Source organism: Fulmarus glacialis, unplaced genomic scaffold (genome assembly GCF_000690835.1).
Source record: "Fulmarus glacialis isolate BGI_N327 unplaced genomic scaffold, ASM69083v1 scaffold8060, whole genome shotgun sequence".
Lineage (NCBI taxonomy): Eukaryota > Metazoa > Chordata > Aves > Procellariiformes > Procellariidae > Fulmarus > Fulmarus glacialis.
This window is the reverse complement of record NW_009188275.1, coordinates 11,942-37,089: the sequence shown is the minus strand read 5'-3', so window position 1 is coordinate 37,089 and position 25,148 is coordinate 11,942. Positions and strand designations below refer to the sequence as shown.

Genomic DNA, 25,148 nt, shown 5'->3' with positions numbered 1-25,148 from the left:
CCAACCAACTTCTCTTTATTCTGCTGTTTTAAAGAAAACATACTATAATTGATTCATTTTAAGTGTTGCCTCTAAGCAGACATGCAGCAATTATCAGGTATCTTGGTAAACTTTACAGAATTAACAGCAACAGCAAAAGTATTTACATATGCATCCTTTAAATCCTCGTGACTTCTAGGAACTAGATTGCAGAAGTCTGTTCTACAAGTAATACAGATATACCCTAGGGCATAACCAGAAGATACACAAAACAAAGTATTAGCCTTTCCTTTTAATAGTGTGACACTGAGAAATGGACAAGTAAACAGAGCAACTAGCAGACACAACTATCTCAAGTTATCCACATGCCTTCTGACTGTCATGCTACCTGATGCAATTTTCACAGCAAACGAGTGGGTGGAAGTCAGGAAGAGGTGCTTTCATTACAGTCTTGAGTGTCCCATCCAATGCTGCTGGTTTTTTTGTTTGTGGTTTTCTTTTTTTTGGGGGAGCGGGGGGGTGGAGGTGGGGTTGGGTTGTTTGTTTGTTTGGGGATTTTAAGATAATTAACTTTATATTCACTTATGGATATCTTGGGTAAACTATGGAAAGATTCTTTCCCACCACCCCAACCCCCCAAACTGATGTTTTTGTTTTAAAAATCAAGTAAACTTCTTGTAGTTAATCTTAGTTTTGTTAGGAAGCAGCCAAAATCAATTTTAAGACTATCTACACTGTGATAGCATAATTTCTTTTTTCAACGTTTTCAGGTTTTTTAAAATAAACACCAGAGAAAAGAAAAGGCTACAGACTAAGAAAAATTAAATGCTTTATCTCTTTTCAGACCTGCTCTTAAAACAGGGTCAGGAAACATAACAATCAGGTTAATATAATAAGTCAGTGTTCAAATTCTTGCATATGCCCAAGCATGGATACATGGCTACATACTATTTTCAGCAGATGGAAAAAGGGGAAACCACACCCTTTAAAAATATAGGAGAAAAAACATTATGCTTCTATGACAACATTTATACAGCGGCATACTCATTCTTAATTCAAATTCTAATGCCTGTGTTTTAATTAAACACGGGGTAGGAACAACTTGAAAAGACGACAGACAAACATTGAAAGATGTACAACCTACCTTTTCCCATGCAGACATGACAATCCATAATGAAAAAAAACCCAAACCCAGTCTTTAAACCAGACCAAAACCCATACTTTACTGTTACACTGGATTTCAGCCAAACAAGAACTGACAGCAGTGCAAATGAAAGAATATGGATTCAATGCTCTTGCTACAATGCATCCTGCTCTAGTGACAGATCACCTGGACTCGCAGCTTGCAAAATTGCCCTCCCCCCGCCCCCGTAAATTTCAAATACATTACTTTCAAAAATGTGAGTTTATAGATATTGGCTCTGCATTAATTTATAATTCAGAATTCATTTATATTTCTTAAGCATCAGCTTGATGTGGTTTGTATATTTACTTTGAAGAAAAAGAAACCAGAGATTTTCACTGATGCAGCAATACCATTTTAAAGTAAAAATGACGCCCTGCTGCTTCTTGTATTAGCTTTGATTAGAATCCAGCTTTTAACCTATGGTTTTCCTTCTAGACTAAAAGATTGTGTTTTGAAATAAGTTGTCTCAGCATCATCTCCAGCACGTTCCAAACAATACCCCAACGCCACTGCTTCATCACCAAAAGCACTTGGGCCTTAGTAGAAGAGAGAACCAGCAAGGAAACAAATGTGAAACCTGTCAACAGATTTATCTTAGTCAATTCAACTTCTCCTAAGGGAGAAGTTTATCAAAATCTGGAGATTCTGTTCATGCTTATCTCCATTACATTTATTCCCTTCATGCTTCATATTGTGCCTCAAATATCCTCAGGCAATTACATGGGTGAAAACTGACACGACTCCTGATCTACAACTAGTATTTTAAAACAAAAAATAGTCATACATCCAGTGGAAATTATAGGCCTGATGGTGCATTGGAGTCTTTCCCATGAACTCTCCTTGTCACGTAACTGTCAAAAAATCTTTTTCTGTCTTTGTTCCTCAGGAGCATATTACTTCTCCCAAAGTAATACCACATCAGCTCCACAAATACGAAAAATGATTTTCTTTCTCAAGAACATTTTATTAGGAACAGTTCCACTTCAAACATTTATCTTGGATTCTGCTTTTGTTTCTTGAAGGGATACAGCCTTATAACCTGACCAGTTTTTGCAGCCATCACATTTTAACAGATAGACTTTCCCTCCAGTTTTAAACTAAGCAAAAGAAAAATGTATCACATAGATATTTCCCAGAAGAGCCTTTAATAAGACCTATTAACATAACCCATGATCATACATACTCCCTGTGAAATTAGAAGTTGAATACAACTTACTTATCTCTTAATATCACACCTTCTATACAGGCACCAAACAAAACTATACAGGAGAGATCTATTACTGAGACTGAAGGAAGATTACACTATAAATAATACATAGAGAGAGAAAAACCACCATTTTTCACCTAGGGATGAAATGAAATGTCCATGATAATGAAGTGGAGATTTTTTGTTGTTTTGTTTGTTCCAGTTGTTTTTTTGTTCTGGTTGTTTTGTGTGGGGTTTTTTTTGGTTTTGTGGTTTTTTGTTTTGTTTTAATTCTTCTCTGCTACAACTTTTTAGTTTATGTTCTCTACGACTGCATTTGATGCACAGTTGATTTGTGAAGTATTAGAAGTAGCCAGTTCATGCATCATGCAACAGAACAGGTATTTTCTCATACAAATAAGCATTTGTGTCTTCTAGAACAATTTCTATTGCTGGTAGTTTGCTTTAAGATTTTCACTGGTCATGCTGGATATAACAACAAAGCAATCTGCCAACTGAAGCATGATGCTAAAAACTTAACTAAAACCATCAATTATATCTTGGAATTTGAAGCACTAGTAGAATATAGAACATATATATAAAAGTATTTATATACACAAATAAAATTTGATATATTTTAAATAATATTTATAAATAATATTTACGTTTTAGACAAATACAAAATATTTCTTTTCAGTTTAGATTTCATTCATTTTATACTCAGGCAACTAATGAATTTTCAATGAAAAAACTATACTGTTATACCTACAGAATGCGCACTAGAAAAAAAAGAGTCACAGCATAAAGGATACAAATAAAAGATGTAGTTGAAATAGCCAAAATTGTTCCAGTAGGAATAGATTTCTGAGCATCCTTAAGATCTCCAGATCTGTTTGAACCTGCCATAATACCTTAAAAAGAGACCAAATTTATATGTCATAAAAATAATTACTACTAACTCCATGTAAATAACTAATAGAATAGGAACATTTAACTTCAAGCCTGATTTAACACATCATTAGCAATGGAGCAGAATGTATTATAATCCTGCACAAATCCTCAATTTATACCTTCATTTTATTCACAGATTTGTGTAACCACCCATTGTTGACTGAACAAATTCCAGACAGGTCAGGAAAGAAACATATGAAAAAATTATTTTTCAAATACAACTTCAGAATTGTTTTTAAAATGGGGAAAATATAAAGGAGTAGCAAAATGTTGGGGATGAATGTTATAAACTAATGGGGATTTAGCAATTTTAGCCAGTGTGACCAAATGCACTAACTTTCTACTAAACAGACCATACAAAATAAGATATGCAAGCAAATCAATAAACTAAATAATAAAAATATAGAAACAAAAAAGAAAGGAGCAGGCAGGAAGTACAAGAAGAATGGTTAGGAAATCACATGTACACATCCCAGTTCGAATCTAACAGGAGAACAAAAAAATATTTTCTAGCACATGCTGTGACAGGAGGGAGAAAATCATACAGTAACTAATTCTGCCATCTTTCCTAGAATTGCCCTGACCAGTGTTGGAAGCAAAAACATGGAAGCTAATATCAAGATGTTCCAGTGCAAAAGCATTGTCAAACTCCATGCAGTGAAACCCTACCCACAGGCTCAGATATGATGAGATGTTGATAAAAGAGCCTGAAGTAGTGAAATGGGAATAATGTGGGACAAGAATACGAAGGGACACCTCCGCCTGGCGTTCTACCAGCAAACACTGCTGCAACTTCGTATCACAGCTCTGTTCTGTTACTTGATATTACAATTGCTTCAGCTGGGACTTTTGAAGAAAAATATCTCAGGTTATTTCAGTCAAATGTGACCTGAGGAAAATGATATACAAACTAAGCTAATCATCAAGCTTGACAAATAGTCTCTACTAGTTACAGTTGCAAAAAAAATTGGACATTTAAACAAGTCACAGGCAGTTTACAGCTTGAATACCTGAAACAATTATCTTAATATTCAACTGTTCTTTCATTCATTTGAGGATTAAAATATTATAAAGGTATGCATCGTATTTTGAATAAGCATTTAGTAACACACAGAGCTTTTGTTTTCTTTCCAGACATAGAAAATGGCACTTAAATGGATTCCTTGTTTAAGTCCTATAACCCCCTAAAATAACCAGCCACCAGCTATGTCCCTCTAGCACCAGAAAGTTTTAGGTACATAAAACTTGGACACACAGACTAGCAATATCATGTGTCATCAATAAACGTTCACACACACACAAAATAATCTTTTTTCAGCTCATGAGTACACACGCTCACTCAAAAATAGTTGTATCTACCTGTCACAGATGGGAAATAAATCCCTACAAGCATTGTGAAGTAGGTCATGATGTCTGTAAAAACATAAGGGAGTCCACCCATTTTTGTCTCTTCTGATCCAGCAACTGATGGCTGACCTTTTTTCTCAACTATTGATCCTTTTTCTGAATAGGTACTCCACAGATTATCTACGAGGGGGGAAAAAAAACCAAGAGCCAGTATCATCTCTGTTTCAGGACATTAAGTAGTAAGAATGCAATAATCTTATGAATCAGATCGCTTTTTCTTACACAAAAATTATGATGTTTCCCAACATTTCCTTATAAAGCCAAGAATGCAGCAGCAATACAATCAATACCAACTGTAACTGTTGGACATTCCCCCTCTATGCCAGTAGAAATGCAGTAGTGTATGGGAGGCATCACACAAGATTTTCTCTTCCATTAAAGAAAGATTTAGTTATAGAATTAAATTCCAGTATATTTGTAGAATGTCCACTTACATTGCATGGATGTATGGACGTATTATCAGGAATTGTGAAAAAATAAGGAAACTATTATCTCCAGGTTCAGGCAATCTTAGCATATGTCCATATTTCTTGTTCTTATATTTTGAGGAGCAGGTCAAAAAAGAAATGCTAGTTAGCAGTAACTTGAGTTCTTTGAGACCTGCTGTACAGAATAACCCTGGAACAACAGTTCAGGACTCAGCTGTTCATGGTGAAGGTATTCCACACAGTGACAAAAGCAGAGTAACCAGACTTCAGAAGACAACTGATAAGCAAAAAAAACCAAAGCAAGCAAAAATCAGCAAAACGTGGCTCAAATTCCCCAACATACTAAGGATACTTCTTCGATGAAGATCGACAGGTCAAAAACCAGTAGCTTTTGAGAGCTTACATTTGTGGAAACACTGGTTGTGCCCCTTAACAAGATGGTGAGAACATCCAACACCGATTCTTATTTTAAAATGAGACAAGTTGTCCTATCACATGTGAGGAAACAAAGTAGATACTCTCCCTCCCTGTCAAAGAGTCAAAGATTTTACACCACAGAAGTGAACAATTCCCATGGACTGCCAGGATGATGGATCCGATAGCGAATTTTTAGCCATTCAGTACAACTTATGGGAATTCTTAAGTATTAAGAATTAAGTATTCTAAGCCTTCAAAATAGCAAAACGTTAACTTGAGCACAATAGGAGATGGACTCTGAATCTCCATAAGTGGCCAAAGATAGGGTACTCATATCCAGATTTGTAACAGAAATCGTACAATTGGTAAGCATATATGGAAACATGCATGAGAAACATAAGAGACAGCAGAACAAAGATTAAAAGGAAAGTAAGTATTAACTGCTACAGAATGCTATGTGTGTTAGTTAATTCAAATGAAGAAGAATAACAAACTGATCTAGAGATAAGACCGAAGCCACAAAAAGAAGAGTTAAGGAAACAAGAGAATTGTAAGTTTCAGGAATTTTAGCAAAGATTTGAGTGACATAAAATAAGACAAGATCTCCAAATTAGTATCCACTCCCTATGGAGCATAAAAAGAAAGTCCAAAAATCAGTTTGTCATTGCCTATCAAAAGCACTAAATACTTAATGAGAACTCAACAGCCTGTGTCCTTTATTCAGTATGACACAGAATTGACAATGGCCTGAGCACTCCAGTGCATTTCATTGTGGAAGTGTGCATGCCAGCACGAGTGGGTAAAGTCAGCTTAGAGATTTTATAAAACATAAATCACTTTCCCCTTTCATAAGATGTCACACAGAGCTTTGTTACACTAATTTTCCTATGCTCATTTTCCCAAAAGTGATAATCCAAGTGGACTTGAAAGTTAGGGTGAGGAAAAAGGGTCACTTTTCAGAAGAGTCCACACATTTGTAGGGAGATAGGTTTCCCTTCTAGGGCCATTCATGGGTTGCTGAGGCTCCTCTAACAACATTTAGGGACACATAAACAAGACCTGGTACCATGTATCTAACCCAAAAACATGCTACCATGAAGCAGGATGATGTTGATGAAAGCTATTTCCAGAATTATTTCATTATTGTTAGGGCCACAATCATGGGCATGTTTGGTCAGCTATTTGTAGAATGATTTATTATTGTTAGGACAACATTCATGGAAGGCGTACAAGAGATGCATACTTACTGTATACAAGTGCCCAGTAAATGGTGTGAGGACTCAGCACACGCTTCCTGAGACACCCAGGCATGATATCTGAGTATTCGCAACTCAAGAAACTTACATGTGCAGAGTCTGCAGCTGCAAAGTCTTCACACAAAGCAGAACATATGCCACCAGTGAAGGAAAACCCTCCTTGAGAAATCTTTGCCAGTCAAGTTCAAGCTTACATTAGGTATCAGAATGTGTGCTCACACTCAGTAAGCAGGACAGGTGATCCATTTAATTTAGTCTTAGCATTACGTGACACTAGGATAGTGAAATGCACTTTTATACAGTAGTGCTAGTTCAAAGAAATGTTAATCAGTGAACAGAACCAGAGCACATTTTTTCAAAAGCAGAAAAATTGGTACTCAGCCTGAAACCTCCAAGACCTGAGATGCTAACTATGAGTTTACCTGAAATCTTGCTACCCAAGGACTGAAAAATGACAAACATAAGGCCAACTTTTTAAAAGAGTTTCAGAGAGATCCAGAAACTAAAGGCTCCCAAGTAGCATCTGCACATGAACAGTTGATAGCAACAATAGCAATAGATAGAGCAGTAAACACATGGGTGTTACCTTTGAGTTCTGACAAAACCAGCATCTATTCACAGTTTTTTCTTGAGTTTTGAGAAACTGGGGAAGTCTTAGCACAGCTTTTGTAAATGAAAGTTGTCAGAAATATTTAAGTTCCATGGGGGAAACATAAATGAAGGCAATCCACTTAATTCAGTCCACCTGGATTTCCCACATTTTTGAAAGATTCCTTACCCAAGGAATCTATAGTAGCCATGGGATAAGAGAAAAACTCCTCACATGGATAAAAAATGGTTCAAAGATAGAAAACAACAGGTAAGAGTAAATGTAAATACAGTTTTATAATGCAGGAAAGCCACCAGGAAGCTTCCACAAGGATCAGTAGCAGGATATAACCAGTGCTTTCTAGAACACTCAGCCTGGAAAAAGGAGCTAGTAGCAAGATGAGAAAGCTTACTGGTAATACAATGAACATTGGAAGGCGTATCCCTCACACTGATCTTTCAGCAGACCCTCAATGGTTGTTAGAGATATTAGATTTACGTGACAGTAGAATAGTGAAATGCACTTTTATACGGTAGTGCTAGTTCAAAGAAATGTTAAATCAGTGAACAGAACCAAAGCACATTTTTCCAAAAGCAGAAAAATTAGTACTCAGCTTGAAACCTCCAAAAGCAAAACAGCAGTTTAAAGCTTACACTGTAGCAAAAAAATTAGAACATACAGTTGTCTTCTGAGCTGATGCAGGAAATTTTAAAAAATATTTAGTAAAAACTGTAGATATGCGTGTGGTAATTACAAAATGCATAGAACAAACCCTAAGTCATGTTTCTTGTAACAAACATTTCAATCAAAAAGAATTTCATTTTTCATTGAGGAAATTGAGTGATTTTTTTTAAACATACAAATTTAGATTCAGAGAAGCCTATGCTTCATTTAGTATCTTTTTATGTATTTGTACACTTCATATTTGATATTTTAAACTGAATTACTATGGCAGTATGATTGCCTAGTGTCCCTATGTAGAGCTGCATATTTATACAAATCAAACCTTATTTTAAGGGGAAGCAGGGGAGAGGTATCAGAACACCCATTTCATCCCCAGAAACATTCTTTGTTTGTATACAATACAATCCATTACGTGTGAATGAATCTTATGACCCAGTGCAACTGGAATCCCAAGCTGCCAGAACTGTACAGGAATGTAAACAGAAGAAAGTCTATACACTTTGTAGAACATCTCCTGTCCAAATGCTAGACTAGAAGCTAGAAAGACTGCTTTTCTCCAAACCTATCACTAACTTGCTGTATCACATTGGACAAGCCACAGGACTTCATTCCTTAATGCACCACCTGTAAATTGGAAACAAGTTCTCCCTCAGGAGAGTTTGAGAATGTATTAATGAAAAGCTTATTGAAATAAGTGTATCTGGCATACAAAAGAGCTAAACACTTTAAAAAAAAAATCAGCTGTGATAAACACTTTCCTACTTCATTTTTTTGATAGAACAATGGCTTTTGAAAGAGTGCCTATAAAACTCCAATGACCCCTAAATTAAAGCATTTTATACCAAGCTTCTAAAACCAGATGGAAACCTTATAGGAAGAAGCATGCTCCAGGTAGCAATTTTTCACACAAACAGATTAGAGCTAAAGAAGCAGTGACAGGCTAGACCACTACATTACTGAACAGCTACAGGCCAAATTAATAATGTCAAAAAATTGTTAAATCACAGTGCTTTCCAACTTACCAGTTAGAACTCCACTCATTATTCCTGGAATTCCTTGAATTTCTGTTACATTATTGAGACTAAAGTAGTCATCACATGTAGCATTAAGCAAAGAACTATCACAGAATAGGCGCCACAAGGTTGTAGTCTTTGTTTCATTATTGCTTTCAGTAAATTTGGCACAGACATCAAAGCTGCGTTTTGACAATGTACGGTTTCCAAGGAGACAGATACTATAAAGAAAAAAATAAAAACAGTGATCCTTCAATATAGTGGTGTGCATTTTTTGACCATTAGACTTCTTCAGAAACCTGTTATTTATAGTACCTATCTTATGGCCTATACTACAGCCACTGAAACAGTATATGGTCTCTGCATATAAAACTATCATAAATAATCTTTAAAACACCAATCAAACACTTCTACTTTAAGGTATTAATAGCTATTTTGCCTTCTAATTTATTCCTTGGAAAATACAATCAACTCAAGCAGCTTGGCCACTAAGTAACAGAGATCATGACTCATTCAGTGCTACAAGAAAGAAGTGAAATTAAGTGATACTTAAAATAACAATGAGCCTGACCAGGAAAATACAAAACTAAGATTAAGCAAGTATGTCATGCCCTTTTCTAGCAAATAAATATTTCAGATGGCCCTCAAAAATATTAAAATCCAAAAGGTAGGAAATAAGCCAGAAGGGTTAAACAGCAAAATTTAAAAACATTGATGGGAGTACAAATTAAAGAATCACATAGCGGGGAGCAATTAAAACACTCAGAAATGAAAGAAAATTAGAAAACTCTGAACAGTTTGCAAAAAGCAAATTCCTAACAGCAAACAATGTTAAGGATCTAGGAACATTTCTTTGTTAAGCTACAGAAAAGATGTTTAGGAGATATGTATTCCAGGCTTGCTTAATAATGAAGTGATATATAATATCTATGAAGATGAAAGAAGGAACATCAAATAAAACATTCGTGTTCAACAGGTAAGTCAAAGGACACATAGTACACATCTAATACTTCTGAAGGAGCTCAGTTAAGCAGCTGACAACAAACAGTAAAAACGTACCACTTAGCATTAGAACAAGTATACTAAGCCAAGCAGAATATTGACCTAGTGCAATATCTTGTTTCTGATAGCAATTAAGAGTAGATGCCTCGAGAACAGTACAGGACACCAGTACGGCTTCAGGAAATGGCATCACATGGAAGTTGAGCAGATTTAACAGAAAGCTACTTCTAAAAAGATCTTGCCACTTGCCTTGCTCATTTTTCTTTTTAATTGCTATTGATTTGGTGACCCTATAGCAGAAAGGTGAGTTGATTCAACCCATGGAAACTTCTTCCAGTTTGATTCAACTGGGAGATCATGAGGTAAACTATTTTTACTATCTATACAATGGCCAAACCTAACAGAGGTTAGCGATGCCAACCTAACCAGCTAAGTGGAAGCTGATCTTTCTACAGACCAGCTCACCACATTAGCTTTACCATAATATAAAGCCACACTTGAGTTTCTCATTTTGAGGCAGACTGGCCAAAATATGAACAATTATATTTATTGGAAGATAACCTTTCTTTATTCCCCTCCCCCCCAACAATAATATATCACAGCAGCAGCCACAGATGAGGTTTCCAGGAACTTGGTAATAAGTCTTACCTATGCTACATATCCAGATAAACCCTCTTTTACCTACATAGATGACTAAAAGATTTAAGTATTTCCCTACCGGAAGTTACAGTTTTTAGAAATTCAAGTTTTCTTCAGAAAAATTTCAATTTTGAACACATTTATTTTTTCAATAGAAGACTTGATATCATTTTACAATACAGTCCACAAATACCAGCAATTTAACACTCAATTTGCAACCATCAACATTTCAAAGTATTATGGAATCTGTAACTATCATACAGCAAAGGATAACTTCAGTCCTGCATAACAGATGGTACTTCATAACAAAAGTTACCAGGCTATTCTGCTAATGTTAAGCAGTATCATTTCGTTGTCTCTCCAAATAGAAAAAGATGCCCAAAAAAGCAACTCACATACTGGTAACTGGACAAAAGAAATAATTCTTAGTGAGCTAAGAGAGGTACAAGCTAAAAGGTGTTCAAAAGCAATATGCCATGTGTGACATTTGATTTTATTAATAAGAAGGTAGAAAGCCTCCACAAACACAAGTGAATTTAACACTGCAATGTCTCCATTTTAAGTAGGGAGAAGTGGAAGTTTCAAGAATTTCCTCATGACGAAGAAAGTTTGAAAGTATGTTTCTTTCATAACTATGGTTCATAGCTACAATGCTTTCTTGAATTTTTTACTTTATTCTATAGATTTTTAGTTGAATTCTTTAGATAAAGCAGCTATGTTTACTGTCAGCAAAAACCACCTTCCTGTTCTTTAGGTGTTGATGGAAAAACAGCCAGTAACTTTAAGTACCAAAGAATATTTTCCAGAGTGTCATGTCTTATGAATGATGAGAGAAAGACTCAGATAGGTAACTCAGAATAACAAACGAGCACATAATTGCCTAAAACACATAAAACCCACAACTGAAGGCAATGCGCTTGTATTTTGAAGTTTAGCTTAAAACGTGAAATGTAGCTATTCCCTCCCCTGACTTTTTTTTTTTTTAAATAACCCACACTACCTAAAGATATTCACTTACGGAAAGTCAGGTGGGTCAAAAGCAGTCTTAATAACTCCAGCATATATGGCAATGATGGAAAGAATCACACAGGCAAGGAAGACCAGTGCAAGTTTGTTGACATACTTTACTCCCACAAAAACTACTATGGCCATCAGAATGATAATACATGTTCCATAAACTCTCATGTTGTTCAGCATAGCCTCTGGTTCTTCGCCAACCTCTTCTGCTTTAAATATAGCAGCGCTTGGAGAAATGTAGGTCTGCAAGAGATACGGCAAACTATCATACATGTAATAACAAACATTTTATTAAGAAATCATTTACTTAAATTTCAAAATTTAAACTTCTATTACAAGATCAGTTTTATTCTTTCACAAACCAGTTCAACCAGATGACATGGGCATTTAGAAAGTGCAGAGGTAAAAGGAAGGGGGAGGCAGGGATGAAGAAAAACGAGTTTTGAGAATGAGGTACTGCTTTTGATCCAGCTTCTTCGCTCCTTTTAAAAAGTTTCTGCTCCTCAAATTCATGTCTCTGCCAGACAGGAAAAACCACTAAGGACCTGGGTCTGTGTGTGTGCATGTGCGCGCTATTGACAAAAATTAAAAGAAAAAACCAAAACCAAAAACTAGCTCAAACACTCAACTCAAATCAGTTATATCCTCAGATTCATTTGAAGCATTTGCTGATTAATAATTCCATTAATTGAAACAAAATATGAAGAGTCAAACAAAAGCATAATAAAAAACTAAAAATGTTTTCAGTACTATAGCCTCTGCACTGTATTTCATAAAATTTGAACAAAGATACTTTAAACATCATACCTTGAGAAATGTTTTATCGTGAGTTTACCTTAATTTTTAATCTGAAGTTGCAACAGCACAATTTAAGATTAGTGTGACAAAGCTTAGTCCTGTGCTAAAACAGACAATTTAAACTACTGTAATTTCAAACAGGATTCTTACAGATCTCAATTTCATATAATTTTGTTCTAGGTTCTACCTGAAAAGAAGTTGGAAGCACAGCTTATAGGACTTATACTGAAAAATGCAAATGAAAAGACAAACTCTGATCTATAGTTATGAGACATTTGTGTACTACACTAGATGATAAAGATATCTTTATTCCTTCTTCTAACACCTTTACAAAAAAATCTCTGCTCAGCTGTTAGGGGAGTATTGGGGCTTGAGGCAACTCCACTCCTTTAAAACAACTGCTAAACTGACTATCCTTGAATAATTAACTAGTAAAGGCAAGAATAAACTTTGAGCAGGAGACTATCCTGATATGTTCAGAACCAAAATCCAAAAATAGACATAGGCAATTTTTTACTAGTATTTTCTTTAAATTTAATTAATTAAATTAATTTTATATTAAATTTAAATCTAGTAAATTAATATTTACTAGAATGCTAGAAGAGATGAAAATTGTCATATCACTATGAAAAAAACAAAAAAACAAAATGAAAAACTGATTACAGGTAGAGTATTTACATACTGTTATTAGAAAATCCTACATAGTGATGTTGCACAAGTATCAGGCTTTGTATGGAAGTACTCCAAAAAGTCTTCTTGTATGCTTCGTTGCCCTGCTGTTCACAGCCTTTGCTGGGAAAAGCCACAGGCAGACGACTGATTTCTGCCCCTCCAAATAATCCATGTCCCAGTGGAAGAAAAAAACAAACAAAAAAATCAATACTTGTGCCTTGTGGCTATGACAGGGGTCTGTTCTGAGGTCTTCTGCCAGATATGACATCCTGGGAGGCTTTTTACTTTGAATTCCATAACTGAACCCCATACATGTTTATTAGCAATACATAAAACCAGCATGACTTTTAAGCAGGGAGAACAGTGCACCAAATCCAATCCACAATGTGACACATCCACACAGTGTTGTTAATATAGATCAGATCTCACAAGCTAGCAGTAATGAGTGAGGACTATCTCTGATTTCAAATCCAGGCTTTTTTGAATTTATGACATGGGTCATAGTAAATAGCAAGAAGGAAGAATTCTGAAGTACCTCCTGTGCATATCTGCACAGTCTCTGATATGATGACGAATAACTGTCTAGCCCCTCCTGGATGAGGCAAAGCCACAGTATTTGGGCCATTGCCACACAGGCAGTCTTCCACAGCATCTTTACAGGAATATGAAATTTCAAAGCCAGTAGTCTGAAAAGGAGGAAGTGGGATAGATTCTTAATTCCTGCCTCACAGGAGATACGCCCTTCACGTCCTCCGAAACCTTTCATTGGGCAGCAGCTTTCCCCAGTGCACGTGGCAGTGCCAAGCACTGTAGAAGCCGAAAAGTTTCTGTGACTTATCCTGGGAATGCTCATCTGATGCCAAGCCCACAGATTTTCATTTGCAAGGAGAGGAGCCCTCCTAGACCTTAAGAAAACATGGCTTAAAAGGACTTATACCATACTGACCTAGCGTAAGCAGCTCTTCCAACAGAAATGTAGAGCCCCTAGGTGTGTTGACTGCTTACTATAAAGTAGTTGCCAGATTTAAAATCTTATAGTCATGATCTCAGACTAGAACAGTAAAATGGAAAATTAATTCCAGTAGATACAAAGTAAGTGGAAGCTCCCCTGAAGAGCTCACTAAAGGATTCAGGGCTCAAAGGCATATATCTTGTTTCATTTTTCCCAGGCTGTATATTGAGAAGTTACAGCAAGAAGACAAAAAAAAAAAAGTTAAGACAAAGGATGAGTAATACCATGAAATCCACATTCTTGTTAAAACTCGAGAGTCACAAGTAAAGGAACCAAAACCTTCTTGTGTTAGATGAATAAGACTTCATTCAGAGTTGAAAAGGGAGACTCCAAAGCAAAAAAGATAAACTGACTCTCAAGATGGAATCTTTAGCTTTTCAATTCCAAGTCTAAGATGACCTAAAGGAAGTGCTATGTGCCTCTGCACACTTTTGTTTGGAAAAGGAGAGGAGGACATACAACACAAAAGCAGCGTAATATATGGATCAAACTTTTTGCAAGTTTGCTGTGGTGCACCATGAACATATGCAGACAAACATTTAAAGAAGAAATTAATTCCTTCACATCTGTAAATAAACTATTTTTTTAAACTAAAATAACTGATTTAGCATCACTAAATCCAAATGACATCTCAGAGCCCCTAAAAATAGGCATTGTCAACTATGATTTAATCTGCAATCTAATGTGACATTTCACTAAGGACTGCACTGTTTCTTGTGGCATTTTTTTGTCGCTTTTGATACAAAAGTTGTAGTTTTAAATTGGTACAAAAATCACTGAATTAAATCTTAACATGTCTCCAAAGTCTACCTGTTGATCCGATGTTCTTTTCTGCAAAATCTACTGAAATATTTCCTATTTATTTTTCATGTCCAGTTTATATCTCCAGTTTGGTCCTATACCTTTAGTTTTGGAATTTTAGGTATGTCTTACTAAAATTAATATAGTTTTCCTTGCAACTCTGTAAGTGTACAGTAGCACAGGCATAATTTATGGGACATTTGATATTCGGAACATGTTATGAAAAGGTGACAACAGATATATTGCATCTGGTACAAATTAGGAAGTGTCAGTTACCGAATTCTGTTTAGTTCCTACTTTAAGTAGAACAAACTTACATCAAACAGCCTTTAATTTATTTTTATATTGCTGATCAGAATTTTTTTGTCTTTTTCAAATAATCACAAGTAGAGTAAGAATAAATATTGACATACTGGAAATATAGTATCAAAAAATTAAAAATCACCAAACTAGAATGCATTTTAGGCCAAATGCATTCCTCAGCAGTCTCCCGGAACAGCCCAAATACATTTAGTCTTAAGAGAAACTAGTACTTACCAATAAAATTTCAATGGTACCAAGAATGTACATTGCTCCTGCAAAGGTGGTACCCAAGTAGAAACAAAGTCCCACTGCTCCACCAAACTCTGGCCCTAAAGATCTTGAAATCATGTAGTAAGAGCCTCCAGCTGTGAATTTAACAAAAAAAAAAAAAAAAAAAAAGACTCCAGACCTTCAGATTAAGGACAGCAGTAGAGAACAAAAATTTGAACTGGTCAATCAACATAATCAAGATAACTACTGCATGCGTCTCCATTGAAATGTTTATACCAAAACTGTATTCATTGTTTATACCAACTAGGCAGTAAGAATGTACATTTCAAAGTGAGTATCCCCATGCACATTTTCTGGGGAACAGAAAGTAAACACCAAGGAAAAAAATGGAAAAAATCCACAAGCTAAACAATCTAAAAGTAAACTAATAAAAGGATATGAGGATATGCAGGTACAAATAGATGTGAATCAATCTTTAGTTTCTAACCTCAAGCTGTTCACTATCAAACAATAAACTTCCAGAATAATTTATGACATAAGGACAAAATAGAATTTGTCTCACTAATATGCATTCTTTTTCTTTTCTGTACATGAAACCACTACAGGCATTTTTTTCAGTACCATTTAAAAGTGTTAGTAAGGGATTGCTTTTTCTTGTCTACTCATATAGTAATTACTTCGCCCCTGAATTTTTCAATTCTTCTCACTCATATTTCCCATATACATGCATCATCTTTCTTTAACTCATAAGCTTACTCCCCCGCCATTTGCACCGTACTGTTTCCCTTTCAATAAGGCTCTAAGTTTCAAGCTCTTTATCTCGACTTCCCCCCAACCCCGTCAAGGCATGCTCCTTTCTGGTTCCCTCTCCATCTTCTCTTAAATTCATGATTTTTGTCCCACTCATGACAACTGAGGAAGAAAGAGGAGACAAAGGAAGAAAGTGCTTTATTTTAAATAAACATACACCAGTCTTGTATAAAATTAGTCTGCAAATAAGAAATATACTTATAATCAAAGCACAGAGTCTAAAACTGCTTTTCAAAATGAACAAATGAGAAACTAACAAGAAAATTTATGATGCATCACCAATCCTTTTACTAAATATAATGCTGTTGTATGTAATGGCAAGAGACAAGATCCTGCTGTTCAGAGGGTCTCTTGCAAGCCAAGGTTCCTATCTGTGCTTTCTGCCTCCTCCATATATTCCAGCAGAAGCAGCATTTCTCTAAGAAACTGGCACCAACAAAAAAAGTGAAAATGAAGACCTGTCTAGTGTAAGAACTGCCAACTTCAAAGATTTCTGTGATGCTCAGATGTTAAGCAAAACCTTTACAACGAACTTCAAAAATATGAGGGAGAAAAGAGCAGAACATTTTAGTTATCTGAACACTGGTTAGAATAACTACATTTCATTATAAAATATAAGTATTTGAAACAAAACTTTCTATTGTATTTATATTTCATACATAGTATGAAATATCCATGAGATGATATTGTTCTACACCCTGCATAAGTTGCTGTGTTTACTTTTGCCCAACAACTTACACATCAGTTCTGGAACCCCTTACTAAGCTGGAGAAGCTCTGCAAGTGAGAAATTATTTTTACTTCATTAGGTAAACTGTTCAGAGTTCATAACAATGTCTGAACACCAGTATTACCAATTAATGTGTTGAGAAAATGAAAAGGGTAAAAGCTTCAAAGGCTAACTGATTTTCCATCTAAAAAAAAAACGGTTTCATAATTGAAGAGGAACAAGTTCATCTATTCATCCTGAAAATTTAAGATGAGCATAACCTAGAGTGCTTATATAGAAAAAGATTTCTGCCAGCAGACTGGCTGTTATTCTTACAGAAAACAACATAACTAGGCTCCAGTGTTTAGAAATGGAGTCTAGGCAAATTCAGGCAAAAAAAAAAAAAGCAGCCTTATTTGTAAATTTGTAAAGAAATCTGCTTTGCATAAAGAAAAGTCTCCATTACTTCAAATCATAACATCTTATCTTCATTCAAACAGAATCAAATGATTAATGACAAAAATGTGCTACAGTTCATAATTCCCAGAAGGTCCAGTTGAAAGACTGTATCTCACCTTAAAAACTCATTTATAAATCAGTTAAGAAATACGCACTTGACACAAAAGCTTTACTTCTGATATCTCAGACTACGGTAATTTCTTATCCCAGCTTTAAACTTCCATTATTTGACCATTCAACATTTAAGATAAAATTTTTCATTACCTGGAACTACACCATTTGTTGCTATTGCACTCATTGAAATGGCAGTTAGCATAGTCTGTGGAAAGATGAAATAGAGGAAATTTAAAATATTGAAAGTTTTTTGAAAAATGGGGCAAGACAAAGTGATCAAATGAAACTAGGAATTTTTTTTTTTTAATAAGATGTTTCAGCAACCAAAAATGTTATCTTTGGTTAGGGATATCCATGTAAATTAAGTACTAAATTTTTCAGTAGAAGATTCAGTTAATTTAGATGTTTGAGACAGTCTTTAAAAAAGAACTGGAAGAATACAGACCACTGAATATACTTAAAATAAGATGTTTGTTATTCCAATTAAATAGTAGTGACAAAGGGATCAAGTGTCATTGTTATGACAGTATCATCTACTAGTGTTCTCACATTCCAAAATATTAATTCATAGACATAATGCTGAGGATTGATTTGTAGTTTGTATTTCAGTTTATTCTGAAGCTGTGAAAAGCAGAACAGTTCAGATGTCAATGTAAATCATAAAATATTTGCTAAAAGCTGATTTAATAAAATCCATATAAGGGATTTCAAACAAAAGCTTATGTGATCAACTCAAAAGAAACTCCATACAGGCTAGAATGACACGTGACAGTCAGTGCATATATATCCCATGTCTCTCCATTGCACTGATACTTAACCATTATGGAGAAATCTTTCTCTGCTACTCACATATTAGAAGGCAGCAGTACTCTTACAACAGAAGATTTGGCCAATAGTAAAGAAAGAGGTTAACTTACACAAGCACAACACATGAACACGATGATGAAAGACTCGAGAACTCCAGCTGTTCCCACAATCCACGTTAAACGTAGGAAAAGGATGACTCCCAAGATGTTTTGCAAGCAGGGCAGGTACACACCAATAAAAGTGCCCATACGTGGAACCTGGAAATGAAGTCAGAACTTTAATTCCTTTGCACTAAACAATGTAAGTCCATAAGGACTTTCTTCTACAAAAACTTATATTACAAATGCTCCATGAACAAACGCCAAGTGAAATTGAATGGTAGCTTCAGAGTGTCCAGCTTTGCAAGTATTCATAAGCTACTTATGCAGAAAGATTCCTGAAAAGACAGAAAACTATTTGTGATAGCAAACCCTATTGTTCCATAGGCATTAGGATGAAACCTTGATAGGGGTAGGATGCCCCTTTATCCGTTGATTACAAAGCTTTACACTTTCTTCTGAAATACTAGTTACAGACTAACGTTGAAGTTACTTCCATAACCAAAATACCAAATATATTCTGCAAAAAGTTGATCACCAATTGCCCTGCAGCTGGCCCACAAAATGATATTCAACAGTAAGTGTTTTCCATTTTTAAAAAAAGATAAGACAAGGTATTATGACAAGGCCAGAAAAAATGCAGAGCTGACTACAACTTGTTTTTGCAGAAGTTGTAAAACCTGCCACAACATAGTATATTTGTTTGTACTTTTTATTTCCTGGTGATCATCATGGGTCAAAACATTCAGGCTTCATCATTAAAGTTCCAGCCTTCTACACTTAACAAAGAAATCAGGCCTTGAAGTACTCAACTTAGAAGCAATAGTTATACGCAGCAGGTTTCCAGATACAGAAGCTCTTCTTAAATCACAACTCAGGCTGTGAAAAAAGGCAATCTATTTAAATAAATAAGTAAGCATTGGTGCTTTATAAGTTAACAAAATTATTAAGAAAACACTAAGTTTCTAAGTACTTACAAGAAATCATGGAATGCCATTTAGACTATAATCTTTATTTTTAGCGTCTTGGGCAATATCCATGTGCAACATTAGCACTACTGTCTCAGTTATGCCATTAAAAATGCTACTCTGCCAGGCTACTACTTAACCATCACTTAATTTCAGACATGGAAGTGAAAAAAGACACATGCACAGAAAGCGTGTTTTCAAGCCACCAGGTGGTGCTCAAACGAGATTAAGTGCAAGTGAGGACACGGTGTTGATTTGGCTAGTCAGTTCCAGAGGGACTAACACCATGCTTTATTAACAAAAACCTCTACACAGCAGCTGTACGGACAACAGGGATCACACTAAGGAAAGTGTGATTTGATCAGTGTTGGTTTTCTCATATCTCAAGCTGTATCTTCAGATGAGAAGAAACAAACACAGAACAAGCACAAGACAAACAAAAAGTAACCCCCCCACACAAACAAATGCAGGATAAGCAAAAAGCTAAAAAAAACAGCTGGACTTTATTGCTTGCCCTTGCCGATTGTCCTGGTACCAACTTCCCACGCTAGCCAAGTCCTAAAGCAAACAGTTCTATTGCAAATATTCAGGTACCATACCATAAATCTCTCTTCCAGTCAAATAAGCTCCAGTTCTAACCTTACTTTCAAGCACTTTTCATATCTGTCTCTTCTGCTATATGCTCATTTCCTTTCATTCATTCTTATGTGCTTCTCCTCCTTTCTCAATAGCTCAGCAAACTCAGTAGCAGCACCCCTTCTCCTACACATAGACAAGTGACTACCAGTACTGTCTTTTTCCCAGTACCTACCCTAAATTTCTTAGCTTCAGTCACTATGCTCAACCAGTTCCAGCTCATCATCCCTCCTTGCCTGGGAATTTTTGTACTTTGTCAGGTCACATGTTTTTGATCCAAGCTTTCTCCTTCTGCAACAGCTCCCTGCTCACAGAGGGATCAATCCGAGGTCTCATTGCAGACTCTGACTGTTGCATACGTTCCATTTCTACAGAGGCCTAAATAGGTACTTTGGGTATCCAGTAGACAACCCCTGAAGAATTCAGTTGCTTTTTGAGGTATGCAACAAAATGTTTCCTTGGGATGTGTCCATTAAGTTTTAAAAATACTTACTGCAACACACAGAAACAAGAGAGCTACTCAGAAAAACTGCTACCATGTTAACAGCAGCAAATACGCTTATGGATTTGAAAGAGTGACCTGCTTCATCTGAAGTTTTCCTTAAATTTCAACTTTAGGTAAAAACCCAGCCAATTAAAATGTATTAATAAACTAGCCAAAAAAAAAAAAAAAATCATACTGTATCCTCACTAGAGGTAGACGAGAGGTACTGATGCTCATAAAAGGACAGAAGGAAGAAGAAAGGAAGAGGAAACTGGGTGCGTGTTTCAGGTCCTAGCTTTGCACGCATTTTATCCATGGCTTTTACAGCAAGGTCTTGCTAAAACATGCTAACAAGAACACTGAATTAATACAAGTCCTACTGCAAATGCTTCAATTTTAAATACAATATTACAAATCTCACTCCTGTTTTTAGGCATCCACATATTTTCTTTTTAGGTTGAAAAATGTTCCTCTTTGTGGCTAGCTTTGTCTCAATAACTTATTAGAAGTTTAAATACCTTGACTTCCTTTCGCTTGCTGTCTTCATCTGCTTCATGTTCCACCACACCTTGAGTCAGATTAGTGTAGTTTGCTAGTTTATTAAGAAGAGATGACACCATGGGATTACTATCCATTTCTTCCTGTTGGGATTTTAAGAATACTGCATTTATTAAATAGGTTTTTTTTAAAGTAATGATTTTATGGTACTACTTCAAGCACATACTCAACAGGTCAGCCCCAATTCACCCAAATCCAAAAATCAGCATGACAAAATACCAGTCAGCTTTCAACCAACAAGAGTTCTAAATCTTTCTAGAAGTTTAACACTACATGGCTATCTTGCAATATTTCTTTAACTTCTTTACACTATCTTACAATATGCAGCTTGTACAGATGGAATATAAGGGAAATTTAGAGAAGGACCATTGTGAATTATAAAAATCTATTCCTATCACAATACAGTTTTTAGGGGATTGAACTGGCAGGGTTGAGTCATTAGGGTTTTTTTCCTGCATCTTGCTTGTGTCTAGAGAGTGGCCTCAAATGATTCTCTCAAGCACCAAGATACTTAAGGATCACTCTCAAGCCTACTGTTGCAGGCTTACATATTTTATCTTAAACCATGCATACTACTTCCAAAGTATTCATTTGTTGAAAATGCAGGCACATATGCATATCATATGTAATATTACTTGACACAGAAGTCAGCCCATCTTTCTTCAGCCAAATATCTGCTACAAAACAAAATCACGCTAAAACAAATAATAAAATCCCGGAGAAGTATATACAATAAAAGGATTCCAAGAAAAGCAGAACCAGAGAATTCAATCAAGTATGCAAGATCAAATATTGGAAGGAAGACAAGAGATCAGGATTGCAAACAGAAAGACAAGAACTAAGGCATCTCTGCCTGAAGCATTAGGTCACGATAATCATGGTTATAATAGCCAAACTTCTTTGTAACAGTTTATACAAAAATTGAAAACACAAGTCAACTGAAAACATGAGAATAATAAGATTGTAGGAAACATACTATGAAACACATATACTACCAAAACAGATTCGCCGTTATAACAGCCAGGTGATGAAGTCACCAGAAAGCTTTCAAGGCAAAACAGTAACAGCATGGTCTATAATCTGAGATATGTAAAAGATAGTCATCATAAGTCAGCTGAGGATTTAATGCCGGCCACTATTCAAAATAACTGATGCAAGTACATATTCAAAGGAGAGTAGGGACAAAAAGCAGCTATGGCCAATTTATCAACACTGAGGTATACAACAGCTAATTTGAACAACAGGAAGTTTTGGACATTGCTTTATGGAATAGAGCTTGAAGGAGAGAAATTCAGTGACAAAAATCCACTACCATGGTTTCTGTCAAAAAAAAAAGTAAGAAATTCCATACATGACAGAGACAAAATTAATGACAAACATTACTTTGAGCCTTAGCACAGTCTTCTCTAAGACTTAGTGAAAAATAGTAAAAATACATTATCTGGGTCATGCAGAAAGAGAAAACTGAAAGATCATGTCCTCTGTGCAAAGATATTTGAAAGGAAGAGAGGAGCGTAAGAGGATGACAAGAAAATAGTAGATAGAATGCAACAGCAAGATGGCTAAGCAAACAATGTTGAAAGGACCTTGTTTATTGTTAACAGCAAGCATCAAAGCAAGATCAGTTGATGCTGCTAGAGCAGAACTTAGGTTAAACTTTACTAGAAGTACTATTTCATTGCAGAAGTGGCACTTAAATGTACCATATAAATATCCTTTTTTTTCTGTAAATAATTGCAATCGTTCAGTGAATTAAATGGGTATTAAACTTGCATTATAAAATAGATATTTATATTAGAAAGTAGAAATAGGTATGGTATGCTCTACACTGTAATTGGACAATATAACTAAGTTATGGCCTATCACAGTTTGGTTTATAGTTTTGCTGCTTTAAGAGAAGTCTGTATTTCCCCTATTCAACATAATATATTTGCTAATCCTTTTAAAACTGGATACTGTTTTGTTAAAACCACTAGATTTAACTTTCAGCGGCTTTCTCTAACAACATTTTCTAGATCCTAGCCCAAAAATTTTAAATGCAAGAAGGCTTATCTTCACATCAATGTGTACCAAAATTTACTGTTCTTGCCTATACAGATAAAGTAAAATATAGAAGGAGAAGAAAAAAAAATTCTTAGCACTTTTTTTTATTACATCATTCAAATCCACTGAAATGGAATGTTAGCAGGAACCAAGCTACTGAAAAGTCATCAAAATTGATTTTCCCCCCCCACCAAATTTCAAGAGAGAAAGAAAACAGAGGTTTGCTTGTTTTCATCTTACTACCAGAGCCTCAATCAAAGGTGAAATACGTTTTTGGGGTATTTAACTTACCTCAAAGAGAGCCATATTCTTTCCTTCATACATGTTTCCTCTGTCCATCTCTGCACTGTTAATAAATGGACTACTTTCCCTGGCAATCCCATCCCCTGGTGGAAAAGTACAACAATTAGAAACAAAAGGAAAAAAGAAAAGACAAGATATACCATAAAAGGAATAGTCAGAAGATGCTGGTCTAAGAACCACTGGAGGTGGCTACCAAACACTGCGTTTTCGTCCCAGACATGTGGACTCAATGTCCACATTTAAGGAAATTAAGCTTACTTTAACAGTCTATCTTTTATAGTGTTTTGCCTCTTAACTATTACTTATTATTCTTTAGTACAGATACTGATCTCTCCCTTCTCCCCTGCCCCATCTTTCTAGTTTACTTAAAACACTTGATAATAGAACTTCACATAAACCCTCTGGGCAACAACAAAAAAACCCAACCTACCTTGTCATCACTTTACTCATTCCCTCAAAAAACCTCCAGTAGTTGAGGCAGGAATTTATGAAAAAACAATGTAAAAGTAATTATTTTGTAAAGGTTGTGGGGACTCTTTCATGATATGCTATATTTATTCTATTCCTATTGAAATATCAATCTCATTAAGCTGTAGCTCCCCTGACCTCCTCTGGCACACCCCTCAAAAAATATAGCATCACTGTCACTGCCTTCCAGCCCATGCAATACAAAAGCTATTACATGCAGATACTGTCACAGCATTTCCAAATAGTCTCAAGTCCTTGTCTATGCCACTTTGCCTGTCTGCGCTTTTGCCCTTATATTCACAAGTTACAGCAATAGCACCTATATAGTGTCTTCACTACAGAATTAAGGAACCACTGGAGAACGAGTTATACTCTTTTCCCTGTGTCCTCCATTCTGCCCCCTCCAGGACACTTCTCCTCACATGAAGTCCCAGAACAAAGCTCTTGCAAACATGGACACCAGTCTCAGCGCAAAGTATTATCTTGGTTGTAAATAAAGACAGAAAAAGAAATCAGTCCCTCAAGCAGATGAGTAACTACATCCCTGACGGACTTCCTACCACTCTCCATAGCTCCCTTGTCCAATAGACTCTCCATAGCATCACTATACTTATTGGTATTATGACATAGAAGCCGCATACTATCATAAGAGGCTTAGAAGATATCTATTGTCCATTAGGGCTCTAGAATTAATTCCATGACCCAGAAAAGAACTGTTGATGAATTCATCATACAACTACTGTTCTTATCCAATGTATCTCCTTCTATTCATATACTCCAGCTTTCATTTTTCTGTTTCTCTACAGTTTATAATTGGTCCCCCATTGCTTCAAGTCCTACTTGAAGGACTAGGTCCCCCTCCTCCAACAATGCTTAATGCAAGCACAGCAGAAGGAGTACTGTGAACACAAAACAATCTCCCTCATGGACCAGCACCTTGAGATGTTTCACAGTGCATGGAACACGCTGGTTTGGCACAAGATTGTCTGAGAAATTGGCATTCATCCTTTAATCAGCTCCATCGCACTTAGATAAAGGTTCAGTTAGCCTTTCCATAGACAACAAAAAGCAACTCTGTCCCCAAGCAAATACATGCTGATTCCTCTCATCATCTTGCTAAA

At 35.8% G+C, this 25,148-nt stretch overlaps 1 protein-coding gene across 1 annotated transcript; it reads right to left on the bottom strand.

Moving 5' to 3' along the window:
- Positions 1–2,377: 2,377 nt before the first annotated feature.
- Positions 2,378–24,666, bottom strand: LOC104071989 (solute carrier family 12 member 7-like). Its single transcript, XM_009577971.1, has 11 exons — positions 24,588–24,666; positions 23,548–23,642; positions 21,174–21,296; positions 18,580–18,726; positions 17,813–17,867; positions 15,575–15,705; positions 11,756–11,997; positions 9,106–9,317; positions 4,662–4,829; positions 3,164–3,262; positions 2,378–2,439 (listed from the first exon to the last, which is right to left on the bottom strand). The coding sequence occupies exons 1-11, from the start codon at positions 24,664–24,666 to the stop codon at positions 2,378–2,380; spliced, it is 1,413 nt and encodes a 470-aa protein (XP_009576266.1).
- Between the last annotated feature and the right edge of the window lie 482 nt (positions 24,667–25,148).

Bases quoted from the DNA above. Each gene is read 5' to 3' on its own strand.
- LOC104071989 (XM_009577971.1), bottom strand. From the start codon at position 24,666: ATGCGGCTTCTATGTCATAATACCAATAAGTATAGTGATGCTATGGAG. The intron at 15,706-17,812 runs GTAATGAAAAAT...TTAAATTCACAG, and splicing joins AACAAATGGTGTAGTTCCAG to CTGGAGGCTCTTACTACATG. The intron at 11,998-15,574 runs GTAAGTACTAGT...TATCTCTTGCAG, and splicing joins GTACCATTGAAATTTTATTG to ACCTACATTTCTCCAAGCGC.